The 16621-nt window shown below is 46.5% G+C and overlaps 2 protein-coding genes across 3 annotated transcripts in view; both read left to right on the forward strand.

Annotated features, from left to right (window-relative positions):
* Positions 1-16621, forward strand: part of DAAM1 (dishevelled associated activator of morphogenesis 1) — a 186405-nt gene that overhangs the window by 111199 nt on the left and 58585 nt on the right. For both annotated transcript variants that reach the window (XM_081909810.1, XM_081909811.1), the window contains exons 4-5: positions 4672-4743; positions 15084-15178. In XM_081909810.1, coding sequence (XP_081765936.1) covers positions 4672-4743; positions 15084-15178 — 167 coding nt within the window. The remainder of the gene's footprint in view (positions 1-4671; positions 4744-15083; positions 15179-16621) is intronic.
* The window catches only part of JKAMP (JNK1/MAPK8 associated membrane protein), a 93302-nt gene continuing 86999 nt past the window's right edge, over positions 10319-16621 (forward strand). Inside the window, exon 1 of the mRNA XM_081914856.1 lies at positions 10319-10322. Coding sequence (XP_081770982.1) covers positions 10320-10322 — 3 coding nt within the window. The 5' untranslated portion in view covers position 10319. The remainder of the gene's footprint in view (positions 10323-16621) is intronic.

Consider the following 16621-nt stretch of genomic DNA (forward strand, 5'->3'; position numbering starts at 1 on the left):
AAGTCCAGAATTATATGTGCACTAAACATTGTGAGATGTAAGTAAAAAGAGAAAGAGAAACAGAATCCATGTAGAAAGGAAAATAAAGGGAGGAGGGGGGAAAACCCCAACTGTATACTTTACAGTTATTGTACTTCACCAGAACTTAACCTATTACAGTATTTGTAAGAATGGATTCCAAATATCCTTGAATTTGTCTACGGCAAGTCTGCATTTATATGCAAGTTGTTGATATGTTGCGAGCTTGTAGAAGTCTTCAATCCAATCGTAGAAGGGAGCCGCATTTTTATTTTTCCAATTCATCAGTATCTGTCTTTTTGCTGTGGAAAGGGCACGGATAGTCCACTCATATTGTCCTTTTGTGAGGTTCCATGTGCTGGGTATATAATTCAAGAGGATACTTTGCTCTGTAAATGTAAGGTTGTTCCTTTGATGGTTTCAGTTACCTTCTGACAAAAATCTTTCAATATAGGACAATGAAAAAACATGTTTTAGAGAAGCATTATCCCTCTTGCATATCCAACAGTTAGATACCTTAGATAGCCCTTTTTTAAAACAAACTTAATGGGGTCCAGTATATTCTAAATATTAGTTTTTGTTTCATGAGCTTCAGTTTAAGGTTCAGAGACACCCTTGTCATAACAGGCCGGAAGACTTCACCTTTTCCTGACATGTCTGCTGGGGGTGTTGAGAGCACATCTTCATCTGGGAGGTCTCCACCTTGCAGTCCTTGATCAGTTATGGATGGTCCCCTGAATGGGGACCCTGTTGCCGCGGTGAAGTCTGAGATGAACCTAGAGAGGGATCTGCACATTGACTACAAGTAGATGCTACTTACACCATACATTGGTCCACCAAGCTCAGTACTGTCTACATTGACTAGCAATGACTCATCAGGGTTTCAGGCAAGGGACATTCCCAGCCCTACCTGGAGAAGTCAGGTAGTGAACCTGAGACTATTGGCATGCAAGGCAAATACTCTACCACTGAAGAAGAAGAGAAGAGTTTGGATTTGATATCCCCCTTTATCACTCTCCTAAGGAGTCTCAAAGTGGCTAACAGTCTACTTTCCCTTCCTCCCCCACAACAAACACTCTGTGTGAGGTGAGTGAGGCTGAGAGACTTCAGAGAAGTGTGACTGGCCCAGGGTCACCCAGCAGTTGCATGTGGAGGAGCGGGGAAGCGAACCTGGTTCACCAGATTACGAGACTACTGCTCTTCGCCACTACACCACAACTGGGAATTATGTTCACATGTGGTGGGGGTGTAAATATGTAGGATTTTTCTGGCAAAGGGGTTTAAGGAGATAACAGAAATCACTAGATTAAAGCTGACTGAAATTCCAGAGGGAACATTATTATCCTTTTACGATGGGGTGGAAGGACCTGCTCACAAATTTATTGACAGCTGCACGAATTATGATAGCTAGTAAGTGGAAGGGGCAAGCAGAATATAAAATGGAAGAATGGTATAAAGAGGTGTGGGATACAGCTATTAATGATAAATTAACATGTGCCATTATGGTAAGAGGGGGAATACGCAGGAGAAACTATTTTGAGGAGAGTATTTGTAGAAGGTGTTTGTGGAAGGTGTTTGTGTAGAATTTGTACTGTTAAAATGGAAAGGGCTCAAACCATCGCAAGAGGTGCTGAAATTTTGGGAGGTTGGATAGTTATAATGGAATGGTCTCGGTGGTGGGGTGCACATTTTTATTCTTAGAACTTTATCGAAAAAGAAAATAAAAGAAAATAAAGCTAATGCTATTCTAGGCTGCATCAAGAGAAGTCTTGTGTCCACATCAAGGGAAGTCATGGTCCAACTCTACTTGGTCAGACCACACCTGGAATACTTTGTCCAGTTCTGGGCGCCACAATTTAAGAAGGATGTTGACAAACTGGAACATGGACAAAGAAAGGCAACCAAGATGATTGAGGGTCTGGAAACCAAGACCTTGATTGTAGGAGCTGGGTATGTTTAGCCTGGAGAAGAGACAACTGAGAGGAGATATGAGAACCATTGGCTCCCAGTACGTTTCCGAGCACAATTCAAAGTGTTGGTGTTGACCTTTAAAGCCCTAAATGGCCTCGGTTCAGTATAACTGAAGGAGCGTTTCCACCCCCATCATTCTACCCAGACACTGAGGTCCATCACCGAAGGCCTTCTGGCGGTTTCCTCACTGAGAGAAGCCAAGTTACAGGGAACAAGGCAGAGGGCCTTCTCGGTAGTGGCACCCACCCTGTGGAACGCCCTCCCACCAGATGTCAAAAGGAACAACTACCAGACTTTTAGACGACATCTGAAGACAGCCCTGTTTAGGAAAGCTTCTAATGTTTGATGCATTACTTTATTTTAATATTGTGTTGGAAGCCACCCAGAGTGGCTGGGGAAAGCCAGCCAGATTGGTGGGGTATAAATAAATTGATGTTGTTGTTGTTGTTAACCATCTTCAGATATCTAAAGGGTTGTCATGTGGAAGATGGAGTAAGCAATTCTGTGATTCTAAGTTAGTCATGCCCAATAATTTCAACGGGTATAGGCTTAGGTGCAACTCTCAGTGTTTTGGGTTAGGCCCCTGCTTTCCTCACATCCTGATCCTTGGGCAGCGCTCTCTTGGAGCAACACCACAATTAATCCACCGTTGGGCTTGAGCTTGCAACATGAAAGCAGAGCTGTTTTCTTCTTCTTCCTGTGAACTCGTCGCTCAAGCCCTTGGCTGTTTGCCAGCCGAGTGAACGGTTTTGTCTGTGAGTGACCTAATTCTCCTGCAGTGGATTGTTCAGTGATACCCAGCGCTCAAGGCAGCTGGTGCTCCCCACCCTCCGCGGGGACGGGGAGAAATGACCGTGAATCTGCCAGCTTTTTGTAAGCAGGGATAACTGGTTCACTGGCAGCAAACTTGGTTTTCTTATCACATTCCGCACCTCTCTTTTCCTTGGTTCCTAATTTGTAAGAAATTGCCTGTCACTTGGAGGGGTGACTTGAGAAACAAGGGCCAGGACAGTGAGGCCTACTTAAAACCTGACGTTCCTTTTGACACATGAGCATAGCTTTCCTCATGTTTGGCTCATTTAGGGCAGTGCTAGAAACTCAGATATATCAGCTAATTGCCAAATGACACCTTAAAACTAGATTACAGTACTCACAACGGAATGTCTAGGTGCCTTTTTTTCCCCTTCAAGAAAGTTGTTACTATTATTCATTTCATTTCTGTACCGCTTTATATTTTAAAGAGAAAAAAAATCTCTTTTTTATTATGCTTTATTATAAACACCAACAAAAATCAAAAAGAAAAACCATACATCTACGTCGATTGTTACACCAAACACAAAATAAACAAAAGAATAAAATCATATATTCTGACAGTAGATCTTCTTAAAGTACATCTAGCTTCCCATCTTCTCCATACTTCATTTAATATTTACATACTTATTCCCTAAACCTATCTAAAGAAAAAAAATCTCAGAGTGGTTCACAACACATTCATTAAAACATCAAATGAAACAATCTAGAAAGAAATTCAAGCTTCCAGGAAGATGTTTCAGAGCCTTCTCTAAGTGACATTTGGCTATATTTATTTACCTACCTCATTTATAGAGCTGCCCCGTAGCAGAAGGACTCTAGGAAGCTGTTGTGGTGTGGTGGTTAGAGTGTCGGACGAGGACCTGGAGATCAGGGTTCAAATCCCCACTCAGTCATGAATCTCACTGGGGTGACCTCAGAGTCATTCGCAGCCTCCTAACCTACCGTACCTCACAGGGTCGTTGTAGGGATTAACTGAGGAAGAGGGTGAACCATGTACTCCTTGGAGGAAAAGGTTGGGAGATAAATACAACAAATAAGGTCTTCTGCTTGCCTGCTTAAGAAAGCTGGAGGGGCCAGCTGGATGGAGAGGTCAGTCACCAGCCTGGCATTCAGAGATCTGCATGTGGTTGCAAAGTTGCCAGTTGCAAAGTACACCTGGGGGGTTTCTAATGCTGATTTAGGGGCAGTTAACATGAACCCCCCCCCCCAAATGTCCAAAGGCTTGTGGGCTTCTCATAGTCATCTGGTTGGCTACTCTCCGCAAAGGATGCTGGACAGGAAGGGAATGAGAGCCAGTGTGGTGTAGTGGTTAAGAGCGGTAGTCTCGTAATCTGGTGAACCGGGTTCGCTTCCCCGCTCCTCCACATGCAGCTGCTGGGAGACCTTGGGCTAGTCACACTTCTCTGAAGTCTCTCAGCCCCACTCACCTCACAGAGTGTTTGTTGTGGGGGAGGAAGGGAAAAGGAGATTGTGAGCCGCTTTGAGACTCCTTCAGGTAGTGATAAAGCGGGATATCAAATCCAAACTCTCTCTCTCTTCTCTCTCTTCCTTGATTTAAAACAGGTTGTCTACTTCCGCTGTGTACACTAAGGAATGATCTTCAGCTTGTAATTTTCTTGTCACTCAAGTAGCATTTTTTCTGCAAGAGAACAAACTCTTCCCCGTTTAGTACCTCTTTTAAAAAATGTCACGTCTCAAGAGTTTCCAGTTATAATCTGAACTATTTGGGTAACTTTTATCAGCAAGTTTCAGGAGGGTGGATCATTGTGTACCAAATCATCTGTCTAGGGAGCAGATGTGAGTTGTTTGGGGTAATGCAAAACCAGTGTTGTGTTTTCTGACCTGGTTCCCTTTGTCTCTTTGTTTCAGGACCAAGAAGAAAATAAAGGAGCCACGAGCTGGCCAGAGTTCTACATTGATCAGCTTAACTCCATGGCTGCTGTAAGTGGAAGATTCAGAAATTGCTTTCTGGCTTCTTTAAACAGAAGAATGGTTCTGAGAACTAAAACCAGGGCTGTGTTGCAGGAACCCTAAAAAGTGGTTGATCTTAGCGGTGGTTAGTGAAAGCAAGCCAGCTTCATAAACCGTGGGTTGAAGTTTGGCATTGTTTCAACTAACCATAGTTTAGACAAATCACAACCTTCTGGGTTTGGACAACACTGCCAGCCTCTGTTAATCTTAACGTAAGCCAGACCTTCTGAACTCACTTTGTGGGCTACACCAGAGGGGGAGGCTCTGAGTCCACATAGCCTGGGTTCATTCTCATAACACAAAACTATGGTCTAGCACAGGCCTAGTCAATGTGGTGCCCCCCCAGGGGTTGACACCAACTCTATTAGTATTAGTATTAGTATTAGTATTAGTATTAGTATTAGTATTAGTGTTATTATAGCCTGCCCACTTTGTGCACATATAACACATACTGGGAGCCAGTGTCCGTCTTTCAAGACTGGTGTTATATGGTCTCGGCGGCCGCTCCCAGTCACCAGTCTAGCTGCCGCATTCTGGATTAGTTGTAGTTTCCGGCTCACCTTCAAAGGTAGCCCCACAAAGAGCGCATTGCAATAGTCCAAGCGGGAGATAACCAGAGCATGCACCACTCTGGCAAGACAGTCGGCGGGCAGGTAGGGTCTCAGCTGGAGTACCAGATGGAGCTGGTAAGACGGCTGCCCTGGACACAGAATTGACCTGCGCCTCCAAAGGGTGGGCTTATAGAAGGGACCCTGAATTTGGAAGGGATCCTGATGATCCCCTAGTCCAACCCCCTGCAATGCAGGGATATGGAGTTGTCTCATTTGGGGATCAAACCTGCAACCGTGGCATTAAGAGCGCCACGCTCTAACCAGATGAGCTATCCAGGCGTGCCATAACATGGAAAGAAATAGGCAAACAAAAACGGTAGCTTCCCTGGCAGCCATTGGGAAAGGGCTGCACATATCCAGTGCTCCAAGACCCCCCGCAATCCCTCCACAGGTCACAGCTCCTGCCCTGGCCCTTGTCAAGGGATCTGCAGATGCTGTGGTTGCAAAAAAAAAGAAGCAGCCTCTATTCACCCTCAGTAAGAATTCCAGCCCCCTCTGCTTGCTCCTGTTGGCGTAACGAGGCAACACTTGCCCAAAGGGCCTATAAATCAGCTCACTTAAAAGACAAGCCGGGTCTGTTTTCTTTGATCAAGGGGCCCTTGTTGAAGTCATTAGAGAGTTTGTAGAAACAAATCTTCCGCGCGTTTGCAAACACACACGTGGCATGATGCCACCACAGTTGCTTGGACAGCTGCAGGCAGGGCGTCGCTTGACGTCTCCCGCGCAACCTTCACCTCTGCTGTATCTGATCAGTCTGGCCTTCTCTCTCTCTTTCTCTTGGCCATAGCAGGCTAAGCCAAATGCCACCCACAGCTCTTGGCACCCAGACACACCTGAGAGTGCAGGAGAGAGCTCCCTACAGAGCAAGCTCCAAGCACAAAGACCCGCAGAAAAGTCTGATCTGCACAGAAGCAGAAATTAATTGGGAAACGGAGCTGCTGGACGAAAAATGTTGCACACAGAGGGCCTTCATTAGGGATGTGAGCTTGCGATTCTGCAGAAGAGATGTTATCTCGGTGGACGTCGTTAAAAAGCAAGCTTTTCGTCCTTATAGCAACCAACCCATGCTTGAAAGTTTGTGGGTTGGGATGAATGGCTTAACCAGGGATAGCCCACGTGGAACTCAGCTGATTTTATAAGTGGCCCTGTGGGTTAAACAACAGAGCCTAGGACTTGCCGATCAGAAGGTCGGCAGTTCGAATCCCCGCGACGGGGTGAGCTCCCGTTGCTCGGTCCCAGCTCCTGCCAACCTAGCAGTTCAAAAGCACATCAAAGTGCAAGTAGATAAATAGGTGGCATAAATAGGTAGATAAATAGGTAGATAAATAGGTTCTCTGGCGGGAAGGTAAACGGCGTTTCCGTGCGCTGCTCTGGTTCGCCAGAAGCTGCTTAGTCATGCTGGCTACATGTCCCGGAAGCTGTACGCCGGCTCCCGCGGCCAATAAAGCGAGATGAGTGCCGCAACCCCAGAGTCGGCCACGACTGGACCTAATGGTCAGGGGTCACTTTACCTTACCCAGCTCTACCTCTCTCCTTTAAATCAGAACCAGTGAGAGTGGCAAATGTCCAGTTTTAGTGTCTGAAGGAGGTTGGTAAATGGATGGTGGTTAACAGATTGAGGTTGAATCCCGACAACACAGACATGCAGTGGTACCTCGGGTTATATACGCTTCAGGTTACAGACTCCGCTAACCCAGAAATAGTTCCTCAGGTTAAGAACTTTGTTTCAGCATGAGAACAGAAGTTGTGCTCTGGCGGCGCAGCAGCAGCAGGAGGCCCCATTAGCTCAAGTGGTGCTTCAGGTTAAGAACGGACCTCTGGAATGAATTAAGTACTTAACCCGAGGTACCACTGTACTGTTTCTGAGGGACGGGCAGGTGTGGGGGACTCCCTGGTCCAAGATGGAGTAACTGTGCCCCTGAAGGACCAGGTGCTCAGCCTAGGAGTCATTTTGGACTCACAGGCAGCTGTACCAGCTCCACCTGGTACTCCAGCTGAGACCCTCCCTGCCTGCGCACTGTCTCACCGGAGTGGTGCATGCCCTGGTTATCTTCTCCCGCTTGGACTACTGCAATGCGCTCTACGTGGGGCTAGCTTTGAAGGTGAATTGGAAACTACAACTAATCTAGAATGAGGCAGCTAGAATGGTGACTGGGAGTGGCTGCCAGGACCATTTAATACCAGTCCTAAAGGATCTACACTGGCTCCCAATATGTTTCCAAGCACAATTCAAAGTTTTGGTGCTGACCTTCAGTCCAGTATCCCTGAAGGATACTGTCTCCACCCAGACACTGAGGTCCAGCTCTGGGGGCCTACTGCCAGTTCCCTCACTGCAAGCAGTGAGGTTACAGGGAACCAGGCAGAGGGCCTTCTCGGTGGTGGCACCTGCCCTGTGGAACGCCCTCCCTTCAGATATCAAGGAAATAAACAACTATCTGGCTTTTAGAAGACATCTGATGGCAGCCCTGTTTAGGGAATTTTTTAACGTTTGATTTTTTTTGTGCTTTCCATAAAGTGGTACCTTGGTTTAAGAACAGCTTAGTTTATGAACAACTTGGATTAAGAATGCTACAAACCCCGGAAGTAGGTGTTTTGGTTTGTGAACTTTGCCTTGGAAGCAGAACATATTCCCCTTCCTATTGAGTGTGTTCCATTGGTAAATTGAGCCCCCACTGCTATGGGAAAGCACGCCTTGGTTTAAGAACACTTTGGTTCCAGAACTGATTAAGTTCGTAAACCAAGGTACCACTGTATTCTGTTGGGAGCCCCCCAGAGTGGCTGGGGAAATCCTGAGGGCTTCTGCCATGTGAACAGGTACTGAGCCAAACAGAACAATGGTCTTACTTAGAATCATAGAACTGTTGAGTTGGAAGGGACCCTGGGGGTCATCTAGTCCAACCCCCTGCAGTTCATGGGGTCCAGCTTTCTATGTTACTAGCTCATTCGGCAAAGGACCCTAGCTTAGTAAAAAGAACAGCTGTTTTCCATGCAGACGGTCCCGGGTTCAATTCTCAGCATCCTCAGGTAGGGAAGGTCTGAAATCCTGGAGAGCTGCTGCCAGTCAGTGTTGACAATATTGACCCAATGGTCTGATTCGGTATGTGCTCCTACTGATCCCAGGACAAGCTATGACGGAGTTATCAACCCCTCCAATACAGAGCAGCACTAAAATATTACAAATAAAAACATTAAAAAACACGAACCACGTTTCTAAAGGGGGGAAAACTTGGGGTAGTCCTCTTTCAGACAAATGAGTTGATTCTCATTGAAACCAGAGGCGGCTTAAAAGCTTTCTACCTTCCTTTTGCTGATCTCTCCAAATCATTTTGGATGCAAGCAGTCTCGACTGTGGGCCACCAAACTTGTGAAACATATGAATGTGTGTGTGATTTTCCTTCACTTGTGGTGAGATCTAGCGTTCTGGACATAGCTTCAGATTTTCAGCTTCTCAGATGTGGGCACTTCTCTGCTGGAACCATAAAATGCCTTGCAAATGTTCAGTGTCCCCATTGCACATAAAACACTTCAGCTCCACTTAAGAGGAAAAACCTTATCCCCTTGGATTTTTACGGTGAATTGCTGCCATGAAAGGATGACATCATTGGTTAAACATTTCTGCAGGGCAGCTTCCTCCCTTAACATCCCGGTGACAGCTGTCCGATTGCATCACCGCCTCCAAGACGGCTTTAGAGGAAATGTTAACAACTTTTTATACACACACACACACACACACACACACACACAAAGGATCTACCCACCCCAGTTTCATTATTCTCTTGCTGGCACTGTGAAACCAAATCCATGTGGCTACTGGGACAGGAGAGATGATGATGATGATAATGATAATAATAATAATAATAATAATAATATTTATTTATATAAAGCCTGGCTCAGGACGGCTAACAACAATAAATTAGTACAACATACTAAAATCATTCGTTATAAAATTAAATCAAATCAAATTGGTGGCAACCATTGGGCTGGAGTTCTGTGTGTTGAATGGTCACTTTAAATGTAAAGGTTCATCATTGTTCCACCCGATGTGTATGTCTTTAAGGAGCCAGAGCAAGGGCCAGAGCAAAATAACGAGACCCAGCTTTACAGCTGTGAAACATAGGTGCTGCTGAGTTGTATTGATTAAGCTGTGTCAGCAATTGGGTGTAGTAATTAAGGAGCAGCACCCAGCTCTCCCATTACCCTGGGGGATGGGTTGGTGGTTGGGTCTGGTTTGTTGTTGATGTATTTAATGTATAAGGAGTTTTTGTTTTTCTTATTAAAACCTTAAGTTATTTTTGAGTCCCTTTTTAATGCATGGTCTCCCCAGCAAGCTCTCTGCAGCGCTACCATACTGCAAATATCCAACACTGTGAAGATTGCCAAAGGAGGGAGTCAGGCTGTGCCCTGACCAAAGGCCTGGTGGAACAGCTCTGTCTTGCAGGCCCTGTGGAAAGATGTCAAGTCCCGCAGGGCCCTAGTCTCTGTGACAGAGCATTCCACCAGATTGGGGCCACAGCCGAAAAAGCCCTGGCTCTGAAACCAGCCTAACCTCTCTGTGGCCTGAGACCTTCAAGATGTTTTTATTTGAAGACCGTAAGTTCCTCTGTGGGACATACCAGGAGAGGTGGTCCTGTAGGTACGAGGGTCCTAGGCCGTATAGGGCTTTCAAGGTTAAAACCAGCACCTTAAAACTGATCCTGTACTCCACCAGGAGTCAGTGCAGCTGGTACAGCACCGGGTGAATGTGATCTTGCAGCGAGGACCCAGTAAGAGTCTCGCTGCGGCATTCTGCACCCGCTGCAGTTTCTGAGTCAGTCTCAAGGGCAGCCCCACGTAGAGCGAGTTACAATAATCCAGTCTGGAGGTGACCGTCGCATGGATCACAGTGGCTAGGTCAGGGCGAGAGAGGTAAGGAGCCAACTGCTTAGCTTGGCGGAGATGAAAAAATGCCGCCTTTGTTATAGCTGCAATCTGCGCCTCCATGGAAAGGGAGGTGTCGAAGATTACACCCAAACTATTACCGGACGGTGCTGGCACTAATTGCACCCCCGCAAGAGATGGGAATTGCCCCCTCAATCCCATATCATCCCGTCCTAGCCAAAGGACCTCTGTCTTCAAAGGATTTAACTTCAACTGGCTCACACGTAACCATCCAGCCACAGCTTCCAAACATCTGATCAGTGTATCTGGGGCCGAGTCAGGATGGCCATCCATCAACAGATAGAGTTGGGTGTCATCAGCATACTGATGGCAGTTCCCGACAAGCTGGGCGAGGGGGCGCATAAAGATGTTGAAAAGCATCTGTGAGAGTATTGCACCCTGAGGCATTCCACACAACATGATAAGGATTTCGTGGGTTTTGCTGTTCACCTGGCCCACCCACTCAGCATATGGGAAGAGACGATAGCTCATTGGTGCAGGATTGGCACACAGAATTTCCCAGTTTTAATCCCCAGCATATCTGGGTGGTGGTTGTTGTTGTTGTTGTTTAAAAAAAAGAAGGTTTGGGAAGCAGGAGACAGGGAAGAGAGATCCTCCATCACGACCAGACTTATTTCTGCACACCATTTGCTGAACAGAGAGAGAAATGAGAAAAAACAGGGACTATAGCAAAAGGCAATAACTTCCTGACTCTCCTTCCACAGTGCAGTCTGTTATCATCTCAGGAATGTGGGAAACGTCCTTGATGATTCCAGGAGAAGAAAACCACACGTGCGCTAGGGTTCGACCACCTCACAGTCAAGAGCTGCATTCAGTGCTGGAGGAAAGCAGCTCACTAATGCCAGGACAAGCCAAGAGGCGGGTGGATAATTCAGCTTCAAGAGAGCCTTTAAACAGGGTCTCCCAACTGAGTGTGAGGAAGGCCAGTTAATACTCATGGAAAACTAGAATCGTAAAGTTGGAAGGGACCCTGGAGGGTCATCTAGCCCAACCCCCTGCAATGCAGGAATTTTTTTTGGCCCAACGTGGGGCTCAAACCCACAGCCATGAGATTAAGAGTCTCGTACCTTACGAACTGAGCTATAAAAGCAGGAAGACATTTTGGGAGCAGAAGTCACAGTCTGAAGGGCAGAAAGTGCTGCCAGCCAGTGTAGGCTAAGCTAGGTAGACCCAGTGGTGCAGGGCATCTTCTTAGGGAAAGGACTGTATAGCTCAGTGGGTAGAGCATCTGCAGAATGTCCCAGGTTCAATCCCTGGCGTCTCCCAAGTAGGGCTGGGAGAGACTGCCTGCCTGGAACCCTGGAGAGTCGCTGCCAGTCTGAGCAGACAGTACTGAGCTAGGTTGACCCGTGGGTCTGACTTCCTCTGTGCAAACAGGCAGCTTTTTCCACCCCCCAAAAAAGAGGGAGGGAAAGAAGAGGCTGAGTAAACACTAGAAAGGGATTCCTTTCTTAGATGTCCCTGGCAATGGAGCAAAGGCTTGGAGGCAGCTTATAGAATCCGTCCTTGGACTCTTCCACTTGCCGTGTTGATTAGATCACTTATGAAACTCTCTGATGCTGAAGTGCTTTTTGCAGAATGCCTGGGCAGCTTTGAATATCAGCGGGTGGTGTGTGTGTTTGTGTTTGGTAGCTTGGCAATGCCATCAGGAGCTCCTCTTTGCAGTGTCCTCTTTAAAGCAAACATGGGACGCAGATGACAAAGTCAGGAGGGAACGGGGCCACCGCGGCTAGAGATCCCATGTTGTTGCTCACCACCCTGATCTCCGAGTGGTGCAAGATTCCAGGGGTTCCAGGCGCTCCCCTAGATCTTGTTTCCTTTTGCAAAGGAGGCACAGCAGAGACTGCGGTCTCTTTAGGATATAGGTGTGGTTGATTTCCACGTATATGCAACCTGAGCATACAATGGAGGGGTTCACAACATCAAAGGGTCTTGCCTCTCCCATAGCCGCAGCCTTGGACTCTAGCAGAAATCAAACATCCTGCTTTGCCCCTCTGGCTTTTCAGCCTGCAACTTTTTACTTCTAGGTCACATTGCACACACTCTTCAACTCTAAACTCTGGCTTTTGTCTGGCTCACTATCTGTGAGCTGGAGGAGGGGACTCACCCATTGGTGTTCTGGGACAGAGCCCCCTCTCTTTTGCTCTCTTAATGGCCCATCACCTCTCCTTCTTTTTCTTAATGGCCCTTCGCCCAGGCGATCACCTCCTGAGGAAGTTAGCCTGGCTTATTTTATAACACTTGCTAGGTGAAATATACTCAGAGTCAAGAGTAGATTTCATGCTCTTTATTCAGCTCAGAGTGGTGAGGAGGAATGCAAGTTCCCCCAGAATGTCTGCCTTATATACATTATGTACACAATGGGTCCCACATGATTGGCTAATTCTGGAATTCTCCTGCAGGCCAATCAGGTTGCAGATTCCCTTCCACCTGGAGTTGGATTGGGTGGCTTCTGTGGACCAATCAGACTGCTGCATTCTGGATCCTATTGTTTTAGGACCAATCAGACTGCTGCATTCTGAATCCTATTGTTTTAGGACCAATCAGACTGCTGCAATTTGGATCCTATTCAACTCAGTACATAACTCTAGGATTATAAGGATTAAAAGTCTGGCATTCGCAAACTATAAAGAGTGTGTTGGGTAGAGTTTTCCAAAAGGAATGTTTTGGAGACAGGGACAGAGAGGAAGTTATACTGAATCAGACCATTGGCCTGTCTAGCAACACATTGTCTATAGCAGGGATGTGGTACATTTGCCCCTTCAGACTCCAACTCCCATCAGCCCCAGGAACAATGGGGATTGTTGTCCAATGGAATCCAGGATGTCTCAGTTTCCCCAGCCATGGTTTACACTGAGGGTGACTTTCCAGGGTTTCAGGAACAGGTCTGTTGTCAGTGTTAGAAATTAGCCAGGCGCATTTTGCAACTCCATGGGACGCAGGTGGCACTGTGGGTTAAAGCCTCAGCGCCTAGGACTTGCCGATCGAAAGGTCGGCGGTTCGAATCCCTGCGGCGGGGTGCGCTCCCGCTGCTCGGTCCCAGCGCCTGCCAACCTAGCAGTTCGAAAGCACCTCCGGGTGCAAGTAGATAAATAGGGACCGCTTACCAGCGGGAAGGTAAACGGCGTTTCCGTGTGCGGCTCTGGCTCGCCAGAGCAGCGATGTCACGCTGGCCACGTGACCCGGAAGTGTCTCCGGACAGCGCAGGCCCCTGGCCTCTTAAGTGAGATGGGCGCACAACCCCAGGGTCTGGCAAGACTGGCCCGTACGGGCAGGGGTACCTTTACCTTTTACCTTATTTTGCAACTGGCATGGCTCCAATTGCAACCATGTGGAGATTTCTGAATGTCAGGTTGGTGTTTGGGGAAAATGTGACTTAGAAAAGGATTTTCCTTGAAAGTTGAATTTCAGGACATGGTTCGGCACAGAGAATTAAGCATCCTGTTGCATTTGTGCAAATCCACACAAGTCTGTTGAAATTTTGCAAAATGTCTTGAGATTCAGTTTGGGAAATTTATGAGTCGTCCATGCTCTCCCAAAACTGGAAATCTCACAAAACCTCCTTTCCTCCCCGTGAAATTGTAAAAAGTTGAAACACGTGTCTCTCAACTGTATTCACTTTTCCTAAACTAGATGTAGGAACACCGTTTGTACTGTCTTGGTTTGCAGTGGATTTTGATCTGTCCATTACCATACACTTTTGAGTCTTACAGGGCAATCCTGCGTATGTTTACTCAGAAATCAATCCCATTGAATTAAATGGAGTTTATTCCTAAGTGTGCACAGGATTGCAGCCTTAGTTATCAGCTGCTATTCTCATGTGTCCATTTAGACTCATGTACTGGGCACAATAGAAGCCATTTGGGCTATAAGCAGGCACTATGCTAATAATGCTATATTGCTAAATGAAATTAAATATGGCCTAATTGCTAGTGTGCCGTTAAATGCTTCTCTGCCCTTCCTCCTTGTCCTTTGTGATTTCTCTTCTGTTTCATTATCATTAACTTCCTACAGAATCGGTTGCTCTGGGGCTGAATATTTTTCAGCTCAGTATGAATTGTTGCATATTAAGCAGGGTGTCACAAAGCAATGGAAATGCAAGCATATGAATCTGCTTTTAGATCAAGCCTGCACAGACTTTAGGCTCACAGGATCTACTTGCTCCACCACCACCTGCCTACGAGGTCCACCAATCAGAGCCTGGTGCAAACCAGTGACTTGCAGTGGTAGAGCAACATACACCTGGAAGTAAAGAATAGGTGCACACGCTTAACTTAGGAATCAGTACTAGACTGAGCTCCCAGTCCCGTCACACAAAAATCCACTCCTGGTTTCCCCCCCCCCAAGCTTTCTTAAATTAGTAGTGTAATTTACAGGGCAGCGGAGTCTTTTTTTTGTTATTAGTGTTACTAAACAATTGGGAGTCTGCCTCTTTGCTGATCTACTTCACGTTGTGCTGGGATTCTAGATTCGGTAGCCGTGTTGGTCTGACGCAGTCAAAATAATAATAAAAATAGTCCAGTAGCACCATAGAGACCAACCAAGTTTGTTCTAGGTATAAGCTTTCGTGTGCATTCCCACTTCTTCAGATACACACTGAAACAGAAGTCACCAGACCCTTATATATACTGGGAGGGGTTGTGTTTTGCTGGGATGTTCATATTTATTGTGTATTATGGCTTCCGTGCAAAATGCGGTATGCAAATAAGCTAGCTGTGCCTAACTTATTTCTTGCGTTGATTTTCTTTTTACCTTTTGCAGAGAAAATCGCTGATTGCTTTGGAAAAAGAAGATGAAGAAGAGCGCAGCAAAACCATAGAGAGTTTGAAGACTGCGCTGAGGACCAAACCAATGAGGCAAATGATTTTCCTTGCTTTGCTGCCCAACTTCTTGCTTTTCTATTGGTTCTCTAGCGAAAGGGTTCCTGGAATTGATTCTCTAGCCAAAGAACTCTTAATGTTAATCTCCATAAGGTTCTGGTCAGTCATTGCTAAGTTTGCCGAAAGGAGCTGAGTAGATATCACTAGAACCAGAGACAGAGGTTACTGGGTTACTTTTTTTCTGGAATAAAAAGTGCCGGGACTCACCTCCACACTCGCCAACCCAGACGCTGCCAACGCTGCCATCTTGAAGCAAAAATCATGCGACAAGATGCTGGTCTGCACCATCTTATAGCTGTGCCTCTTGTTCAGAGTGATAGACTCACTCTGACCCTGGAGGTTCCACTGAGCCGTCGTCGCTAGTAGCCTCAACCTCTCCCGGCGAAGGTGTTTCCCCGGGGGGTGTCCATGTCAGGCCCACCCACCTGCCTATGCACACCTCCCATTCTCTCTTCGTCCCCCGCCAGCCCCATTTCCATGAGGGTGGTACTCGAGGCTCAGAATTGCAGTGACCTCTCTGTCATAGAATTCTACTCAATATTGATGCAGAGCAGAACTCCAGTGTGTAGTTAGCAAAGTAAAACTTAAACACATTGCAGGATTCCCCCAAAATAGACCAGAGGCAATTGTATTTCATTCAGCCCAGTTTACTACTTCTACTGAAGGCAAATGAGCATAATGGTCACAAATCCAATACAGTGGTACTTCTGGTTATATACTTAATTTGTTCCGGAGGTCCGTTCTTAACCTGAAACTGTTCTTAACCTGAAGCACCACTGTGGCTAATGGGGCCTCCTGTTGCCACTGCGCTGCCGCCACACAATTTCTGTTCTCATCCTGAAGCAAAGTTCTTAACCCGAGGTACTATTTCTGGGTTAGTGGAGTCTGTAACCTGAAGCATATGTAACCTGAGGTACCACTGTACATTCAGGATTGACCCAGTCCATAAGAAATCCAGTTGCAGTAGACTTAACTTAAACTTACAATAACTTATAATAAGTCTAAACTTTAACACTATATAGCGTACTACGTACAGAACACCGCACCAGAAGGAAAAGCGATAGAAAGAGAAAGTGAAACCCAGGCTCCTTCTGGCCTGATTTTTATAGTCAACATGACCTTGACAGAAAGAGATAGGAGAACCAATTTAAGCCAGCTGTACCCAAACATCATGAACCTTCTGCTTGTTTCTTCCACACAGAGAAGCTTCCAGAACCCTCTTGAATTAAGTGGAATAGGAAAGATCTCTGCACATCAGATCAAGATTGAGAGCCAGTGTGGTGTAGTGGTTAAGAGCGGTAGTCTCGTAATCTGGGGAACCGGGTTCACTTCCCCGCTCCTCCACATGCAGCTGCTGGGTGACCTTGGGCCAGTCACACTTCTCTGAAGTCTCTCAGCCCCACTCACCTCACAGAGTGT

Source organism: Podarcis melisellensis, assembly GCF_964234715.1.
Source record: "Podarcis melisellensis genome assembly, chromosome: 1".
In the NCBI taxonomy this organism is placed as follows: domain Eukaryota; kingdom Metazoa; phylum Chordata; class Lepidosauria; order Squamata; family Lacertidae; genus Podarcis; species Podarcis melisellensis.